Raw genomic sequence first — 15,227 nt, forward strand, 5'->3', positions numbered from 1 at the left:
GGAAGTCTATTCTAGGTCTATTCCAGTAGACCCATGACTTTACTCATTTTTGCCTGGGCCAGACAGCTAACGTGCAGGTGGGCTAAAGGTATTGTCTAGGAGGATTGTGTCAGAGTTGGGAATAGGACCAGATGGCTGGATAGGACAAAGGGTAGCTCCCAATATACCTTTTTTTTTAAAAAAAGAAGGAACGGGAGTCGGGTGGTAGCGCAGCCGGTTAAGCGCACGTGGCATAAAGTACAAGGACCAGTATAAGGATCCCGGCTCCAGCCCCTGGCTCCCCACCTGCAGGGGAGTCGCTTCACAGGCGGTGAAGCAGGTCTGCAGGTGTCTGTTTTTCTCTTCCCTTCTCTGTCTTCCCCTCCTCTCTCCATTTCTCTCTGTCCTATCCAACAATGACATCAGTAACAACGATAACTACAACAATAAAACAACAAGGTCAACAAAAGGGAATAAATAAATAAATACTTTAAAAAAGTAAAAGCATAATTTAAAAATAAATAAATAAAAAGGAAGGAACTGCTAGAATCAAATGAGGCAGCGTACATCAGAATGCTTTTGAGTTTACAAATTGTTGGACAGGACTAATACAAGCAAGCCCAGCTCTCCCACCTTCCCTGCCCTGCCTGGCCCAGTCCAGATGGCCCCTTGCTCTCCAGCCCTGGCACGTGTCACGCTTTGCACCTCTGCCATGCCATTCCTGCTTTCTACAGCTGCCCAGTGAAAATTCCCTTTTTATTAACTCCTTAATTCATAGACTTTACTTTTAAAGTATTTTAGATTTTCAGGGGGAAAAAATGAACATAGTATGGAGAGTTCCCACAGAACCTCTCTTCCCACTGAGGTCCCCTATGTCAGCGGTTTGCACTAGTGCGATATATTTGTTGCATTTGACAGGCCAATGTCAGTCTATTGCTAACTAAATAAAGTTCATCGTTTGCTTGAAGAATTTTCTCTTTGGATAGCACACTCCGTGTAACGACTGTATCCACCACAGCAGCATCACGCGGAAGAGCTTCCCTGCCCCCAGCCTCTGTATTCCCCTGCTCAGTCTCCATCCCGCTCCCCAGAGCTCCCGGGACCTTCTCAGTCTCTGCAGTTTAGTGTCTGTGTAAACTTGCGCACTTGGAGTATGTGGCTGTTTCAGTGACTATAAGATGCCCGGGGAAAAGGTTAGTTCCCGTGCATACTCTGGCAGATGAACGAGTAAGACCTCACCCTCCGCGCCCAAAGATAGCGATCTTCCCACCACACGCAGGGTGAGCTTCTTGTGTCGACCTTCCAGCTGTGCTGACTCAACTTCCCGTTCTCTGGTCTTCTTCAGCCATGGGCTTAAAATGAATACAGCTCAATGGGGGTCACCTTGGTTGGGTTAGGGAGACAACCTCAGCTCTCTCATTTTCGAGCATCTTTCTAAGTTGTGCACCTTGTCTACGGTCATAACACCCTGAACACACCCGATCTCGTCTGAGTTGCGCACTTCGCTGGACTCTATATAAGTACTGTTTTACTTAGCACTTCTTCAACACACACTGCAAGGCATTAGTCTCTTTTTTACAAAGGGGGAACCTGGGGCTCAGCTACTGAATGACATTGCAGGGAATTTGCCTTGGTTGGAGTGCCAGGTACATGTGGGTTTGAACAGCAAAGAAGAAAACCCACAGATCTCTTACTCGCTAAGGATGTTCCCCACCCAGCTTTTAAAACTGCTTGCAATTAGCTCATCACTACATCTAGCAAGTGTCCTCACTATGTACATTTAATCCTCTCACAAAATATAATCCTTACATAAAAAAATACACGGGGAATAATGGTAAATGTGAAAGAAAATATGTTTACATCTTCGGAATAGTGTCTAATGATAACTGTCATCAATGTGGCCATTGTTTGGGTACTTTCACCTCTCACTAGTTTATAGCTAACACTAAAAGCTCATGGGGTGGTTTGAGAGCATACGAGCAAATCTTTTACTCTGCTTTCACGTCCTATGGAATGATTGGTCAGATGCAATTCTGCAAACACTGAGTCACAGAGAGCAAGGGCTGTCTGACTCTGATGCACTAAGTTTGCAGCGGGAAGCCGTGTTTTGGCCAAAACATGAGTAAGTTTGATCTTTCAGAACGAGAAAAGTGTTGTCTTACTCCGTCTACCTAGTTTGTTAGTGTAACTGTGTTCATTTGAGTATTCAAGTACAGATGTTCCAAAACACTCCCACTGTGGGAAGCAGCTGCTGCTCTCCGTGCACAAAAGTCTCCGAAGAGATCCCTATACAAAGGTGACATGAGCCTTAGCAGCAAACATAGCAGCTGCCTGAGGTGGGGCCTGTGAGTCCCCATCTTCAGAGTTGGCTAACGGCCTCAAACCATGGTTCAGATCTGAGCTCACTCTACAGGAACAAGAACAGACACGAGTGATTAATTTGTATTTCACTTAGCTGATAACTATCATCACATGCTACTTGCCCCCAGGCTGTAAAACACTGGACTTCATTTCCTATGGCGACTGGTAGAAATACAGATGTTTGGTCATGATTGATGTTTTCACTTGCCACTGCTGGCTTCTGCTGTAAGAATGCTCAGCTCAGGCAGCCTGCAGTCCTGAAACACCCACTCACACCTCATGGATTCCCTGGCAGGAAACTTTTCTGTTTGCTTAAGACACTCCTGCGCACAGATCTTCCCCTCCTAGCCCCAGGACAGCTTTGTCATCAGCACAGTTTAGAGAAATGAAAGGTGAGGAAGAAGATGACTTTTCAGGGTTCATAGCCTCTAACTCCTGTTCTCTGCTAATCCTAAGTGAAGCTATCTGCCTCATTTCGAGGCTGTGGTATATACTTCATAAACTGCCTCCTTTGGAGAGATGCTGATTTCCAGGACACTGGCCATCAGGCTCCAGCTTGGCAGTGCTCCCTGCTCACTGGAGGATTCCAGTGAAGAGCTAATGTAGTCCCTCCTCCCTCTCCCCAGACCCAGAGTTAAAACGCCCCTGTGTTCTCTTTCCTTGTGCTTGGAGAGCTTCAGTAAATGCACCCCCTTGTCTCCCTGGCATTTAGAGAGCCCCGAAGCCGAAGATCCCAGGGCTGTCACCCGGAGTTACCATAAACCACATTTCTGAGAACAGTGCTGCTTGGGCGCTGGGCCTGCCCCAGGCCGTGTACATTCCTCCCTTGCAGTGTTCCAGATCTCCCATCGGAAATTATCTAGTGAATTATTTATGGTTTACACATTTGACAGAGGCTTATAGCTGATTAGAACACACTTGGTTCCTGGCTTACTGCTAGGGCCTGTAAATGTCTATCTGTCTGTTGTCAGAGGCTTGGGGAAGTTAAGTCGCTAAAGGTCCCAGATCTAATAAAGGGAATGTCATCTTGAACCAGGGTATATACACTTGTACTGCTCCATCACGAAAGAGCAAGGACTGTGGCAGGAGAGTTTAAGGACCGTTCTTGATCTGTAGCTGGACTTGGGGTCAAGTGGGGAGGGCCACTTGCTGAAGGAGAGAGGCCGAGCCTGCAGGCCTTCCGCTTCTCCATGTGGGGAGAGGGTTTTTAGTAGTAGAAAGGCCCCAGTATGTTGTGCTGATGTGGAATCCTAACTTCTGTCCTGAAAAAGGGAAGGTGAGGCTGCTGCCGTCCCCGTAGCCTGTCCTTGGGTGAGCTCGCTTCTGCTTCTGCTCTTCCACACTCAGAAAAAGTGAATTTCTCAGCATTCATTACCTCTTTGTTTTCCTAGATCCTTTAGTTGGAACATCTGTGAAGTGGTAAAAGCCTCTCCCTTGATGTATTAATCCACTTTGAGAGAAGACAAGACTAGAGACATGCCCAGGAGCCAAGCATGAATTTCTCCTGTGTGTTTCTCATGCTAAATTATATGTAGTACTTAACATGGGATTCTTCAATATTATCTCATGCTGTAGAGGCAAGAATCTGTTAGTAGAGATACAGCATCATTACACTAGAAATGTCAATTTTGTAGCGTCACAGTTATATGGAACGCAACCTTTTTTCCCCACCAGGGTTATTGCTGGGGCTCAGTGTGTGTCTTATGTATCTACTGCTCCTAGCAGCCTCCTCTCCCTCTCTCCTCCTTTCTTCTCCTCCCCCTTTCTCCCTCTTAATAGTGACAGAGAAAAATTGAAAGAGGAGAGAGAGAGAGAGAGAGGGAGAGAGAGTTTACTACACTGGCAGTACTGCTTCACCACACATGAAGATTTCCCCCTCCCCCCCTTTGGTGGGTACCACAGGCTTGAAGTTGGAACCTTGTGAACTATAATGTGTGCACCACTGGAATGCAACTTGTTTTTATGTGACTAGGTATTAAAGGTTTCCAAGTGAGTTATAAATATATCTTAATAGGTGCTTGCTATTTGGGTATGCTTCTTTTAATCTTTTATTTTTTTAATTATTTCTTATATGGTATAGACAGAGAAATTGAGAGGGGTGAGGGAGATAGAGAAGGAAAGAGACAGAGAGAGACCTGTAGCACTGTATCACCACTCATGAAGTTTTCCCCTGCAGGTGGAAACCAGGGGCTTGAACTTTGCATCCTTGTGCACCATAATGTGAGCGCTTAACCAGGTGCACCACCTCCTGGCCCCTGGGCATTGCTTCTTTTCAGTTCCACAGAGGCCTGTGGAACACTGAGAGAAACACCAATAGGAATTAGCTTGGAGAGTTACAGTTACAGCAGACTCTAACATTTTCTCTGCTGCAACAAACCCAAAGCCATTTCCTGATGTTTTTTTCATTTCTCTGCCTTTTTTCTTTCTTTTCAGGCAGCTTCATCAGCCCTGAGTAGTCTGGGCCATGTGTACACAGCCATCGGAGACTACCCTAACGCACTGGCTAGTCATAAACAGTGTGTTCTTCTTGCCAAGCAATCCAAAGATGAGCTTTCTGAAGCCCGAGAACTCGGCAACATGGGAGCTGTGTACATTGCCATGGGCGACTTCGAGAATGCTGTGCAGTGCCATGAACAGCACCTGAAGATAGCCAAGGACCTGGGGAACAAGCGAGAGGAGGCCCGAGCCTACAGCAACCTCGGCAGCGCCTACCACTACAGGAGGAATTTCGACAAGGCCATGTCTTACCACAACTATGTGCTGGAGCTGGCGCAGGAGTTGACAGAGAAAGCCATCGAGATGCGCGCCTATGCTGGCCTGGGCCACGCTGCCAGGTGTATGCAGGACTTGGAGAGAGCGAAGCAGTACCACGAGCAGCAGCTCAGCATTGCTGAGGACCTGAAGGACCGGGCTGCAGAAGGACGAGCGTCTTCCAATCTGGGTAAGGACCATGTCACTCGTAAGATTAGGGACACTGCCACAGGCTGGAAATAGCCAGAGCAGGAATTCACAGCAATCTGGGTAAGGACCACGTCACTCGTAAGATTAGGGACACTGCCACGGGCTGGAAATAGCCGGAGCAGGAATTCACAGCAATCTGTGGGCTTATAATAAAAAAAAAAATTTTTTTAAGTGTGTGTTGAGACCTGCCTCCTCTAAATCACATGGTCTTCCTGTCATCACTGAACTATAAGGGTTAGAACTCTGAAATACTAGGAAAACAAAACATCCGAGCCTTTTAATCTGGAGAGAAGAATGGCCCACTTTATCTAATTAGAGAGCAGGGATGAGATGATATAGGACTGTGTTTGGTTTAGATGAGAGAAGTTGCTGGGAAGTCATCAGTGGAAGGGGACTTGAGAGAGTTTTGTTTAAAGTGATTTCTTACTTGGTGACTGTAACTCCCACAAAAGGCATTTCCCCCTCAGAAGTAGCTGTGTTTGCAAATGCTAGTGGTAGTTGTAGTAGAAAAGATCTGCTTTGATAAAAGAGGTTTGTGTCTCTTTTTTTGATAGTACTAGGTCACAAGCAAGGTCTTTATAAATATGTGTGTGACAGTAGACGGCAGTAGATGTTGGTAACTGTTTACTTTTTAGGAACTCTTGTTTCAGCACCAAAAAACAGACAACCCCAAAAAAGACCATGGAAGCTTTGTTATCTTGTCCCTGTACTCAGATAGGGGCAGGTACATAACGAAGGGTGCAGACAGGTGTGTCTGTGAATGTGTAAACTCGACTCCTCCTTTGCCTGGAGCCCAGTGGTTCTGTGTCCACAGATACTCAGAAGGAGAGGTGGTCCTGTTGGCTAGTGTATGTGTTTCTGATAGTGGCTGCAGCACAGACTTAAACTCTGGGACCCTCTGGGAACTGGGAGAGGCTCGCCCAGTGGAGCAAACGCTTTACCATGATGTGGACCTGGGAGCAAGCTCCCACACAGAGGGAGGCTTCAGGAGCCCTGGTGTGCAGTGCTGTGGTGTCTCTCTTCTCTCTCAACCTCTACAAAAAGAAAATAGAAAAGAGTCTTCCAGGAACAGTGAAATTGTGTGAGTTTGGTGAACTCCAGAAAAAAAAAAACCCAGCAGGAAAAAAACCAAACAGAAACCAAAAAAAAAAAAAAAAAAAAAAACCAAAAAACCCAAAACTCAGAACCTTCTTCTTCAGTGACATCTTAAAACCAAGACACTGAAACCTTCCTAACAGCTTTAGCATTGCTGTTCTCACGCCTCTGTCTTCTGGTTGCTATGACCATATTTTACAGATATGCTTGTTAGAAGGAGCCTGGCAAGCACCGGCCGATGACTCTGAAAATGGTGTGGAGATGAGAATGGCCCGGAGAACCATGCAAACAGGCACTTGGCCCCGTACATTGACTCAGAGTTCAAGTGTTTATTTAGTTACTACTATGTGCTGAATCTTGAATGATTGCTGTAAGGAATAGAGAAGCTTGCTTTTCTTTTTTCTTTCCTTTTTAGTAGCTAAGGATTTTATTTTACTTTTACTTATAAAATGGAAATATTTACAAGACCATAGGCTAAGAGGTGTACAGTTCCCACCGCCAGAACTCCATATCCCATCCCCTCTCTTGATAGCTTTCCTATTTTTTTTTTGAACTTAGCATTTTATTTTTAGTCATTTTATTGAAGAAATATTGATAAGACTTTTGTCATCATAGATGTATAGTTTTATGTCTCCCCAAGACAGGCTTCATTTCATAGCAAATGACAGGTGTCATATCGTATCAAACTGTCACTTCCCTCCACCATTGGCCACTGGACCTTAATAGTTTAAATTTCTTTTTTATATTTATTTATTTATTTATTTATTTATAAAATGGAATGACAAGACCATAGGATAAGAGGGGCACAGTTCCCACCACAAGAGCTCTGTATCCCCTCCCCTCCCCTGACAGCTTTCCTATTCTTTATCCCTTTGGGAGTATGGACCCAGGGTCATTGTAGGATGCAGAAAGTGGAAGGTCTGGCTTCTGTAATTGCTTCCCCGCTGAACATGGATGTTGGCAGGCCAACCCATACTCCCAGTCTGTCTCTCTCTTTCCCTTGTGGGTCAAGGCTCTGGGCAAGTGGAGCTCCAGGAAACATTGGTGGGGTCATCTGCCTAGAGAAGTCAGATTGGCATCATGGTAGCATCTGGAACCTGGTGGCTGAAAAAGAGTTAACATATAGAGCCAAACAAATTGTTGATTAATCATGAACCTAAAGGCTGGAATAGTGCAGGTGGAGGTTTGGGGTCTCCATTTTGGAAATAACTAGTAGGTCTACTTTAGGTATCTTCCATGGGACCCATGACTTTATTAGTTTTTGCCTGAGCCTGACATCAGATATGCAGGTGAACCCAAGTTATTGTCTGAGGAGAGAATTTCATGGCTGGAAAAAGAGCTAGAAAGCTGGATCAGGAAAGAGAGTAGCTCCCAAATATGGGAAAGGTGTATACATCTTGTTGACTGTAAACCCCGTTGATTTGATCGGGGCCTGTATTCAGCATAGGAGCCTCTGTGACCTCTGCACCCCTGTAGGTCCAAACTTGCATTCTGTGGTCGTCAGTAGGAACATTCCGAGTTGCCCCAATTTCAGGACCCATCTTCCTCAGGTGGTAGACAGAGTATGTTATCCAACCCCACTTTGGAGAAAGGAGCATTCTCTACCATGGTTGATCCACGTGGAGGGCAAGGTCCTATGGGGGCCCCCAAAGGGGTCCATGATGTTGTTCCTGATGGAGGTGACCAGTGATAGTGGAGAGAGGGATCTATTTGAGGTCTAGGCTCTTCATGTCTGTGTGGGAATCCCAGAACTCCCCGGCTAGGGCCCCCCTTTTTTTTTCTTCTTCTTTTTTAATCTGTGCTCCAAGATTACTTTTAATTTAGTTGAGAAAATAAGACAGCCTTGAAACACAGTGGTAATGATGTTGTGTTTATAAGAACTTCTGAGGAGGGAGGGAGGTTTTGAGGTTGAGAGTAGCCTGGAGGAAATTAAACCCAAGTGGACCTTCAAGAGCAAGTGAGATTTGACCAGGAATGGATGGCATGCTGAGAATGAAGGCGTGAGGTGTAGCATAAGGGCTTATCTGCTGGATGGCATACGGTCAGCCCCAGACGTGTGCTCAGGTAGTAAGGGTGAGTGTCAAGACCAGGCAAGGAAAGTGCTAGTGACCTGGAATGTCTGAAGACTGTGAGACACAGACATGTCTACTGAGGGGAAAGCAGGCAGGTCAAGCAGTGGCATCAGCCGTCTTTCAACACGGGTTCTTTAGGACTTCTGTTTCCATCTTGTCAGTTTTGGTTAAGTGATATCTTTCATAGGCTACTCACTGCATCTAGTTGTTCTGTTTATTGGTTTAAAGTTGTCTCCTCATTTTCTTTTTAAGACTTGTAGGACGCACAATGCTACTGTCCTCTTTGTTTCTGTGGCTGACGGCTTATGTCTTACACCTGCGACACTCTCCCCTCTGGATTTTCTATTCGTCCACAGATTTGTCAGTTTTTTCATCTTTCTAAAGAATAAGTGTGTGTTTTGTTGTTTTTTTCTGTTGTCTTTTGTATTTCCTTTGTTTATGTTTATCATTTTTGAGTTCAGTATATTTCTAAAATTATTTGTGAATTCCCTTAAAACTTTAGTTGTTTATAAGAGCTATTTAGTATTCAAAAATTTGGAATTGCTCCTTCATTTTTTATTGTTATCAAATTATAGTCGAAGTTCGCGATTAGAAAGCGTACTCCGTAGGATTTGACACAGACGAGGTTGCCACTCTGTAGGAAGGTCCGTTTGCTCAAGGTGGTTGGTGTAGTGCCTTCATATGTGGATTTCAGAGTTAGATAGTTTAGGGTCTCAGGGAGGGTTTGTGCTCATCCCCACATAGCTGTCTGAGGCTTCAAGTCAGTCAGACTTATTTCTACATTTTAGCCTCATTACACGGCACTGTGTGTGGCATGTTCTCTAGCAAAGACCTGGTGCCCTCTAGTGTCTCAAAGACGGGCCCAAACTGACCTGCTCGCTGATTTTTCTTTGACTCCAGTACCTTCAGGCAGTGCATATGCTCTGCCGGGCACACCACAGCCTGGCCTGGGAGTGTGTTTCTTCTTCCTATTTGTTGCTTTGTTTACCTAGTTATTTCTTTAGTTTTAATCAGGGCATTGCTCAGCTCTAGCTCATCATGGAGCAGGAAGCTGAACCTGGGACGCTGGAATATCAGGTATGAAAATCTCTGTACACAACCATTATGCGGTCTCCCTCACCCCTTCTAGTACCTGTGGGCAGGTTCCCGCCCCTGCCCCGCCTCTGCTTCGCCTCTGCCCCTACTTTGTAGTTAAGGTCTGTAGGAGCTCTATGCTCACCACATGGTTCTGTGGTGAGGATTGAATGGCATGTGAACAATAGCCTCTCTAGGAAAGCGGAAGGAATGGTTCTGTTCCATCTGAATTCTGCTCCTGTTTCTTTGGGACTGCTTGCTGTCTTGCATCTTGGCCACAAGCAGGGATCAGTGCTGAGCTGTGTGGTATGCACAGAGGTAAAGACCCTGGCTGAGTATCTACAATACACAGAGCCAGCGCAGGCCAGATCCAGACCCGCTCTGGCTTCTCCTTCTACAGATCACAGACTCCTCGGAGGCCTGTGCGTGTATCACGCGGTCAGTCAGTTCTGCTTGAAGAATGTAGATCAGGCTACACCAATTGTCAACACTTGACAGAACTTACGATACAGAGAGCCAGACTGCACACCTTTTATCTAAAGCAGTTTCTATTCAAGGGTCTGAATAAAAGGAAAAATGTAAATGCAAAACAATAATAATAAAATCCAGAACCTGAAAGTGATTTTTTTCCTAGTCAGCTACAAGAGAGTAGCAAAAGCATCCTTTCACTGTTTGAAGGGAGAAATGAAAAATGCACAGGACCAACCAAAGCAGGAGACTTTTCTGATCAAGCATAAAAAGACCCGCAGAAAATGGTCCAGACCCTCATTAAGGTTCTGACTTGCATGTACCGGGGTGCACCCCACACCTACCAGTGCCTGATAAATATTAATAATATCTACTTTTTAGGTCCGAATTGGGTACGTTACTTGTCTAAACACTGCTACTTAAAATGAGCTGTGATTTGCTTATAGATACCCTGTATCTCTAACAAGCGAGCAGAGACAGGCAGGGCAGTAAATCTTGGTCAGAGCCGTACTTTGGACTGTTGCAAGAGAGACTGAAAAGCTGTTGTTGGAATAATGAAGTGGGTGCTTGCTGCCAGGCCCTCCAGTCCCGTCTCCAGCGGGCAGAGTCTCGCAGTGCATTAGCTCATGTCTCAGCTCGGCAGCTGGCACCGGGTTCACTCGTAGATGCTAATTGTAATCTGATGTTATCAGCAGCAGGTAATTGAAATGGGCTTGATGAATTACTTAATTTCTTTTAATGGCTGAGTCTTGAAGAACTGAATAAAGAAGATAAGGTGATCAGGAGAAAAACACAACAGCCTATCTTTCTAATTAGTGCTTAGAGTTTTTTCATCTTCGCACAAATGCTCATGAACATGTGAGACCGGGTAGGTTTATGAGTCTGTCCGCCAGCGGGGCACTTCCCATTAGACAGGCTGGTCCTGAGCATCGAGACCGTTTCTCTTAGGACTTCGGAACAGTCACTGTGGGCGTTGTGGGCATCTGAACTTGGATGGGTACGGCCTGCTCTGGGTGCCACCACTCAGGCACTCACTTGCCAGCAGCCCTTCTTCTGTGGCTGCTTTTAGGGGCAGTGCGGCCTGGCACGGGGCAGTGAGCAGCAGGGCCTTACAGCGGGGTCAGTCGTTGGCTCCTGTCACCCACACCTGGCGCCGGAGCCTCCCACACCTGTCTGTTGCTAAGTCTCTCCATCTGTGGCAGCTCCCGGGGAGCCCCGCTCTCTGCCAGCAGTAGTGGGTACAGATGTGACACTTGGTGCTGCCATCTGCGCTGGACACTGCGCGCTGAGCCTGTGCTGTGCGACTCCAGGGAGCTGTGGGGTCGTCTGCACTCGTTTGGCTCTGCTCTCAGTCTCTGTTCGCTCCTTAAGGAGCCCATCTGTCTGGGGATTGACGGGGGGCAGGGCTGCTACTTTTGGCTGATTTTTTAAAGGTCATAATAGCAGAAAATGTAGAGCATTTGAATGGGATCTCTCAGGCCTTTAGGGATGATATGACAATTGACACGAATTGCCTCTGTGTCCCACCTTCATGACAAGCTCTGTTTAAGGGCATCTTCCTGTTAGAAGTGAAGGTTCATGTTGGGGAGACAGTGTAGTGGTAGCAGAGGGTCCCAGGTTCAATCCCTGGTCTCCCACTTTTTTCTGTTCATTAGTCACACTGTTTCCAGGGTAACCCTCTGACAACCCCAGCTGTTCAACTCTGCCATATCACTTCCATACTTAAAGCCCTGCAAGAGAGAGACAGGCTGGGAGTATGGATCGACCTGCCAACACCCTTGTTCAGCGAGGAAGCCATTACAGAAGCCAGACCTCCCACCTTCTGCTCCCCATAATGACCTGGGTCCATACTCCCAGAGGGATAAAGAACAGGAAAACTATCAGGGGAGGGGATGGGATACGGAGTCCTGGTGGTGGGAACTGTGTGGAGCTGTACCGCTCTTATCCTATGGTTTTGTCAGTGTTTCCTTTTTATAAATAAAAATTTTTTAAAAAGTGAAAATGAGAAATCAATACAAACCAGGAGAAAGGAGAAAGCAAAATAAAATTTAGATATTACAGAGTAAAAAAATAAATAAATAAATAAAAGCCCTGCAAACCCCCACCCCCACCCCACCCCCACCTTCAGAATGAAGTTCAGAATCCCTGGCCTGGCATCCATATTTTTGAGCAACCATTCATTATTCAGAAGTTATCTTTTGAACTCCTGTTGTGTGCCAGAAATAGTAATATTGAGTATATTTTTTAGATTTTATTTGTTTATTTTGGATAGAGACAGAGAAATCAAGAGGGAATGAGGAGGGAGGGAGGGAGGGAGGGAGGGAGGGAGGGAGGGAGAGAGGGAGAGAGAGAGAGAGAGAGAGAGAGGGAGAGGGACTTGCAGCCCTGCTTCATCACTCCTGACTTCCCCCTGTAGGTAGAGACTGGGCGCTTGGATCTGGTCCTTGTGCACTGTGCTATGTGTGCTTGATCAGGTGCGCCACCACCTGGCCTCCAAGGTTGATTACATTTTAAGTGCTTGAAGCAAAAGTATTTAGGGATGTCAGGAAGTACTGCATGGCTGGGATTTTAATGGGATGGGGGAAGCCATGAACCTGTTCTCTGAAACCCTGTCCCTAATGTACATGACTACTGCTGCCCTCATCCCTTACACCATGCACCATCCCGCCACTCACAAAGCTCCCCCTGCATGTTGCCCTCCTGTGACAGGCTTCTGCTGAGGTCTGCGCCCTACTGGGTGAGCCATCTCCCAACCCTGTTTTGCCAGCTTTTAAACATAAGTTTCTGATAGTAAAATCATCTTGCACAGAAAGAAGTTACTGGGTTATAATAAAATCCTAGTCTGATCTTTTCTCAGGAATAGTTTGTTTATATAGATGGCCTGAGGTATTATTTAAACTGTAACTTTATGGTCTCTATTTTCAAATGTCTTTAATTACTTTTATTTTGAGAGAGAGAGAGAGAGAGCAGGTGGAAAAGAAACCGTAGGAGCGAGTCTTCCTTCAGTGTGAGGGTGGCTGGGCTAGAGCTTGGGTCCCACACGTGGCCAACCAGAAGTCTGAATGAGCAGTCTTGATCACCGTTTGCAAACGATTCTTTTGGGGAAATACTGTCTTACACAGCAGCCGTCAGCTCAGGGGTCCAGTACCACATTTTCATAGGCTCGTGCCAGCACTCCTCCCTCACGCCGAAGTGCTAGCTCCCTTTCCTGGGGACACAGTGTCCCCGGCCTTCTGAAACCTCATTTCCTCGTGCCTGCTAGTGTCTTCAGGTCTGTTGACATACACAGAGGGTGTCATCTTGTTTATCCCTGTCTCTTCCCTTAGTTTGTTTCTTCAATCCCATATTGAGTGAGACTTGCTGGGTTTTGTCACCCAGGACTTGCCTTTGTCCTTCTGGCTGACTTCACCAAGCACACCCCACTGGAGTTTCATCTGTGCTATATGTAGCAAGAGACAAGATCTCATCCATTCTTAGAGCTGAGTGATATTCCACTCAGAGTCTGTGTGTCTGCGTCTCTGTGTGCGTGTGTGCGTGTGCGTGCGTGTGTGTGTTCGTGTGTGCATGCGTGTGCATGTGTGTGTACACGGATATATATAACGTCCCCATTTATCCATTCCTATACTGCTAGACACGTGAATTGTGTCCATATCTTGGCTATTGTGTATAGCCCTGCAGTGAACTTGGATGCGCTTATTTCTTTTCAGATAGATATCTAGGAGAGGAATTTGCAGATTGTCTACTTTTAATGAGACAGAATAATTTTGGAATACCTATCTTCACTATCTGAAAGAATCTTCCTCCATAGGGACAGCACCAATTTACGTTCCTACCAACTGTGTACAAGGATTCCTTCTCTACTCCTCCCCAGCTTTGTTGTTTCTGTCCTTGTTGATGTGGACAGTTTTCACAGGTGTGAGGTGGCATTTCTTTGTTGTCTCAGCAAGTGTCATGTTATTCTTAAGCCTCTTGGTCTATTCCGGGAGGCTTCTTCACATGTCTCCCTAATGTTTTATGCTCACTTGCTAGATATCACACTTACTGCCATCTGGATCACAAGTGTTCTCAGAATGGCAGGACGTGTACCTTAGCTTCCTTGTAGCCTTATTACCCAGTGGTTCAATTCCGCAGTAAGTGGGCTGTCTGTTTATTTTGAGTGGATGAAGAATGATGGAGTCAGGCACTGGGAACTAATACGGCTGTCGTTATCTGGACTCTACAGTTCACATGATGACTTGACTCTCACAGTTAATGTGTTCACCTGTTTATGCCACGCCTTTCCCTAAGTCCAGGTATCATTCCTGCTGTTCCTGGTCGCTTAGCCCAGGAAGACTTTCTGGAGAACAATGGTATTTTCTGTACATTTTATATTCTTTTTTTAAATTTCTTTATTGGGGAACTAATATTTTACATTCAGCAGTAAACACAATAGTTTGTACATGCATAACCTATCTCAGCTTTCCATATAACAATACAACCCCCACTAGGTCCTCTGAAGGACCTGTATTCTCCTCCCCACCCACCCACCCCAGAGTCTTTTACTTTGGTGCAATACACCAACTCCAGTTCAGGTTCTACTTGTGTTTTCTCTTCTGATCTTGTTTTTCAACTTCGGCCTGAGAGTGAGATCATCCCATATTCATCCTTCTGTTTCTGACTTATTTCACTTAACATGAGTTTTTCAAGGTACATCTAAGATCGGCTGAAAACGGTGAAGTCACCATTTTTTATAGTATTCCATTGTATACATTGTAGTATTCCATTGTATACATATGAGTAGTATTCCATTGTATACATATGCCACAACTTGCTCAGCCACTCATCTGTTGTTGGACACCTGGGTTGCTTCCAGGTTTTGGCTATTACAAATTGTGCTGCCAAGAACATATGTGTACACAGATCTCTTTTTGGATGGGCATGTTGGGTTCTTTAGGATCTATCCCCAGGAGAGGAATTGCAGGATCATAGGGTAGGACCATTTCTAGCCTTCTGCGAGTTCTCCAGATTGCTCTCCACAGAGGTTGGACCCATTTACATTCCCACCAGCAGTGCAGGAGGGTTCCTTTGACCCCACACCCTCTCCAGCATTTGCTGCTGTTACCTTTTCTGATGTATGACATTCTCACAGGAGTGAAATGGTATCTCATTATTGTCTTTATTTGCATTTCTCTGACAATCAGAGACTTGGAGCATTTTTTCATTTGGAGCATTTTTCCT

At 45.7% G+C, this 15,227-nt stretch overlaps 1 protein-coding gene across 7 annotated transcripts in view; it reads left to right on the top strand.

Moving 5' to 3' along the window:
- Nucleotides 1-15,227, top strand: part of TTC28 (tetratricopeptide repeat domain 28) — a 487,880-nt gene that overhangs the window by 348,796 nt on the left and 123,857 nt on the right. For all 7 annotated transcript variants that reach the window (XM_060192543.1, XM_060192544.1, XM_060192547.1 and 4 more), the window contains one exon: nt 4,774-5,281. In XM_060192543.1, the coding sequence (XP_060048526.1) occupies nt 4,774-5,281 (508 nt within the window). The remainder of the gene's footprint in view (nt 1-4,773; nt 5,282-15,227) is intronic.

The sequence above is a fragment of the Erinaceus europaeus genome, chromosome 6 (genome assembly GCF_950295315.1).
Source record: "Erinaceus europaeus chromosome 6, mEriEur2.1, whole genome shotgun sequence".
NCBI lineage: Eukaryota > Metazoa > Chordata > Mammalia > Eulipotyphla > Erinaceidae > Erinaceus > Erinaceus europaeus.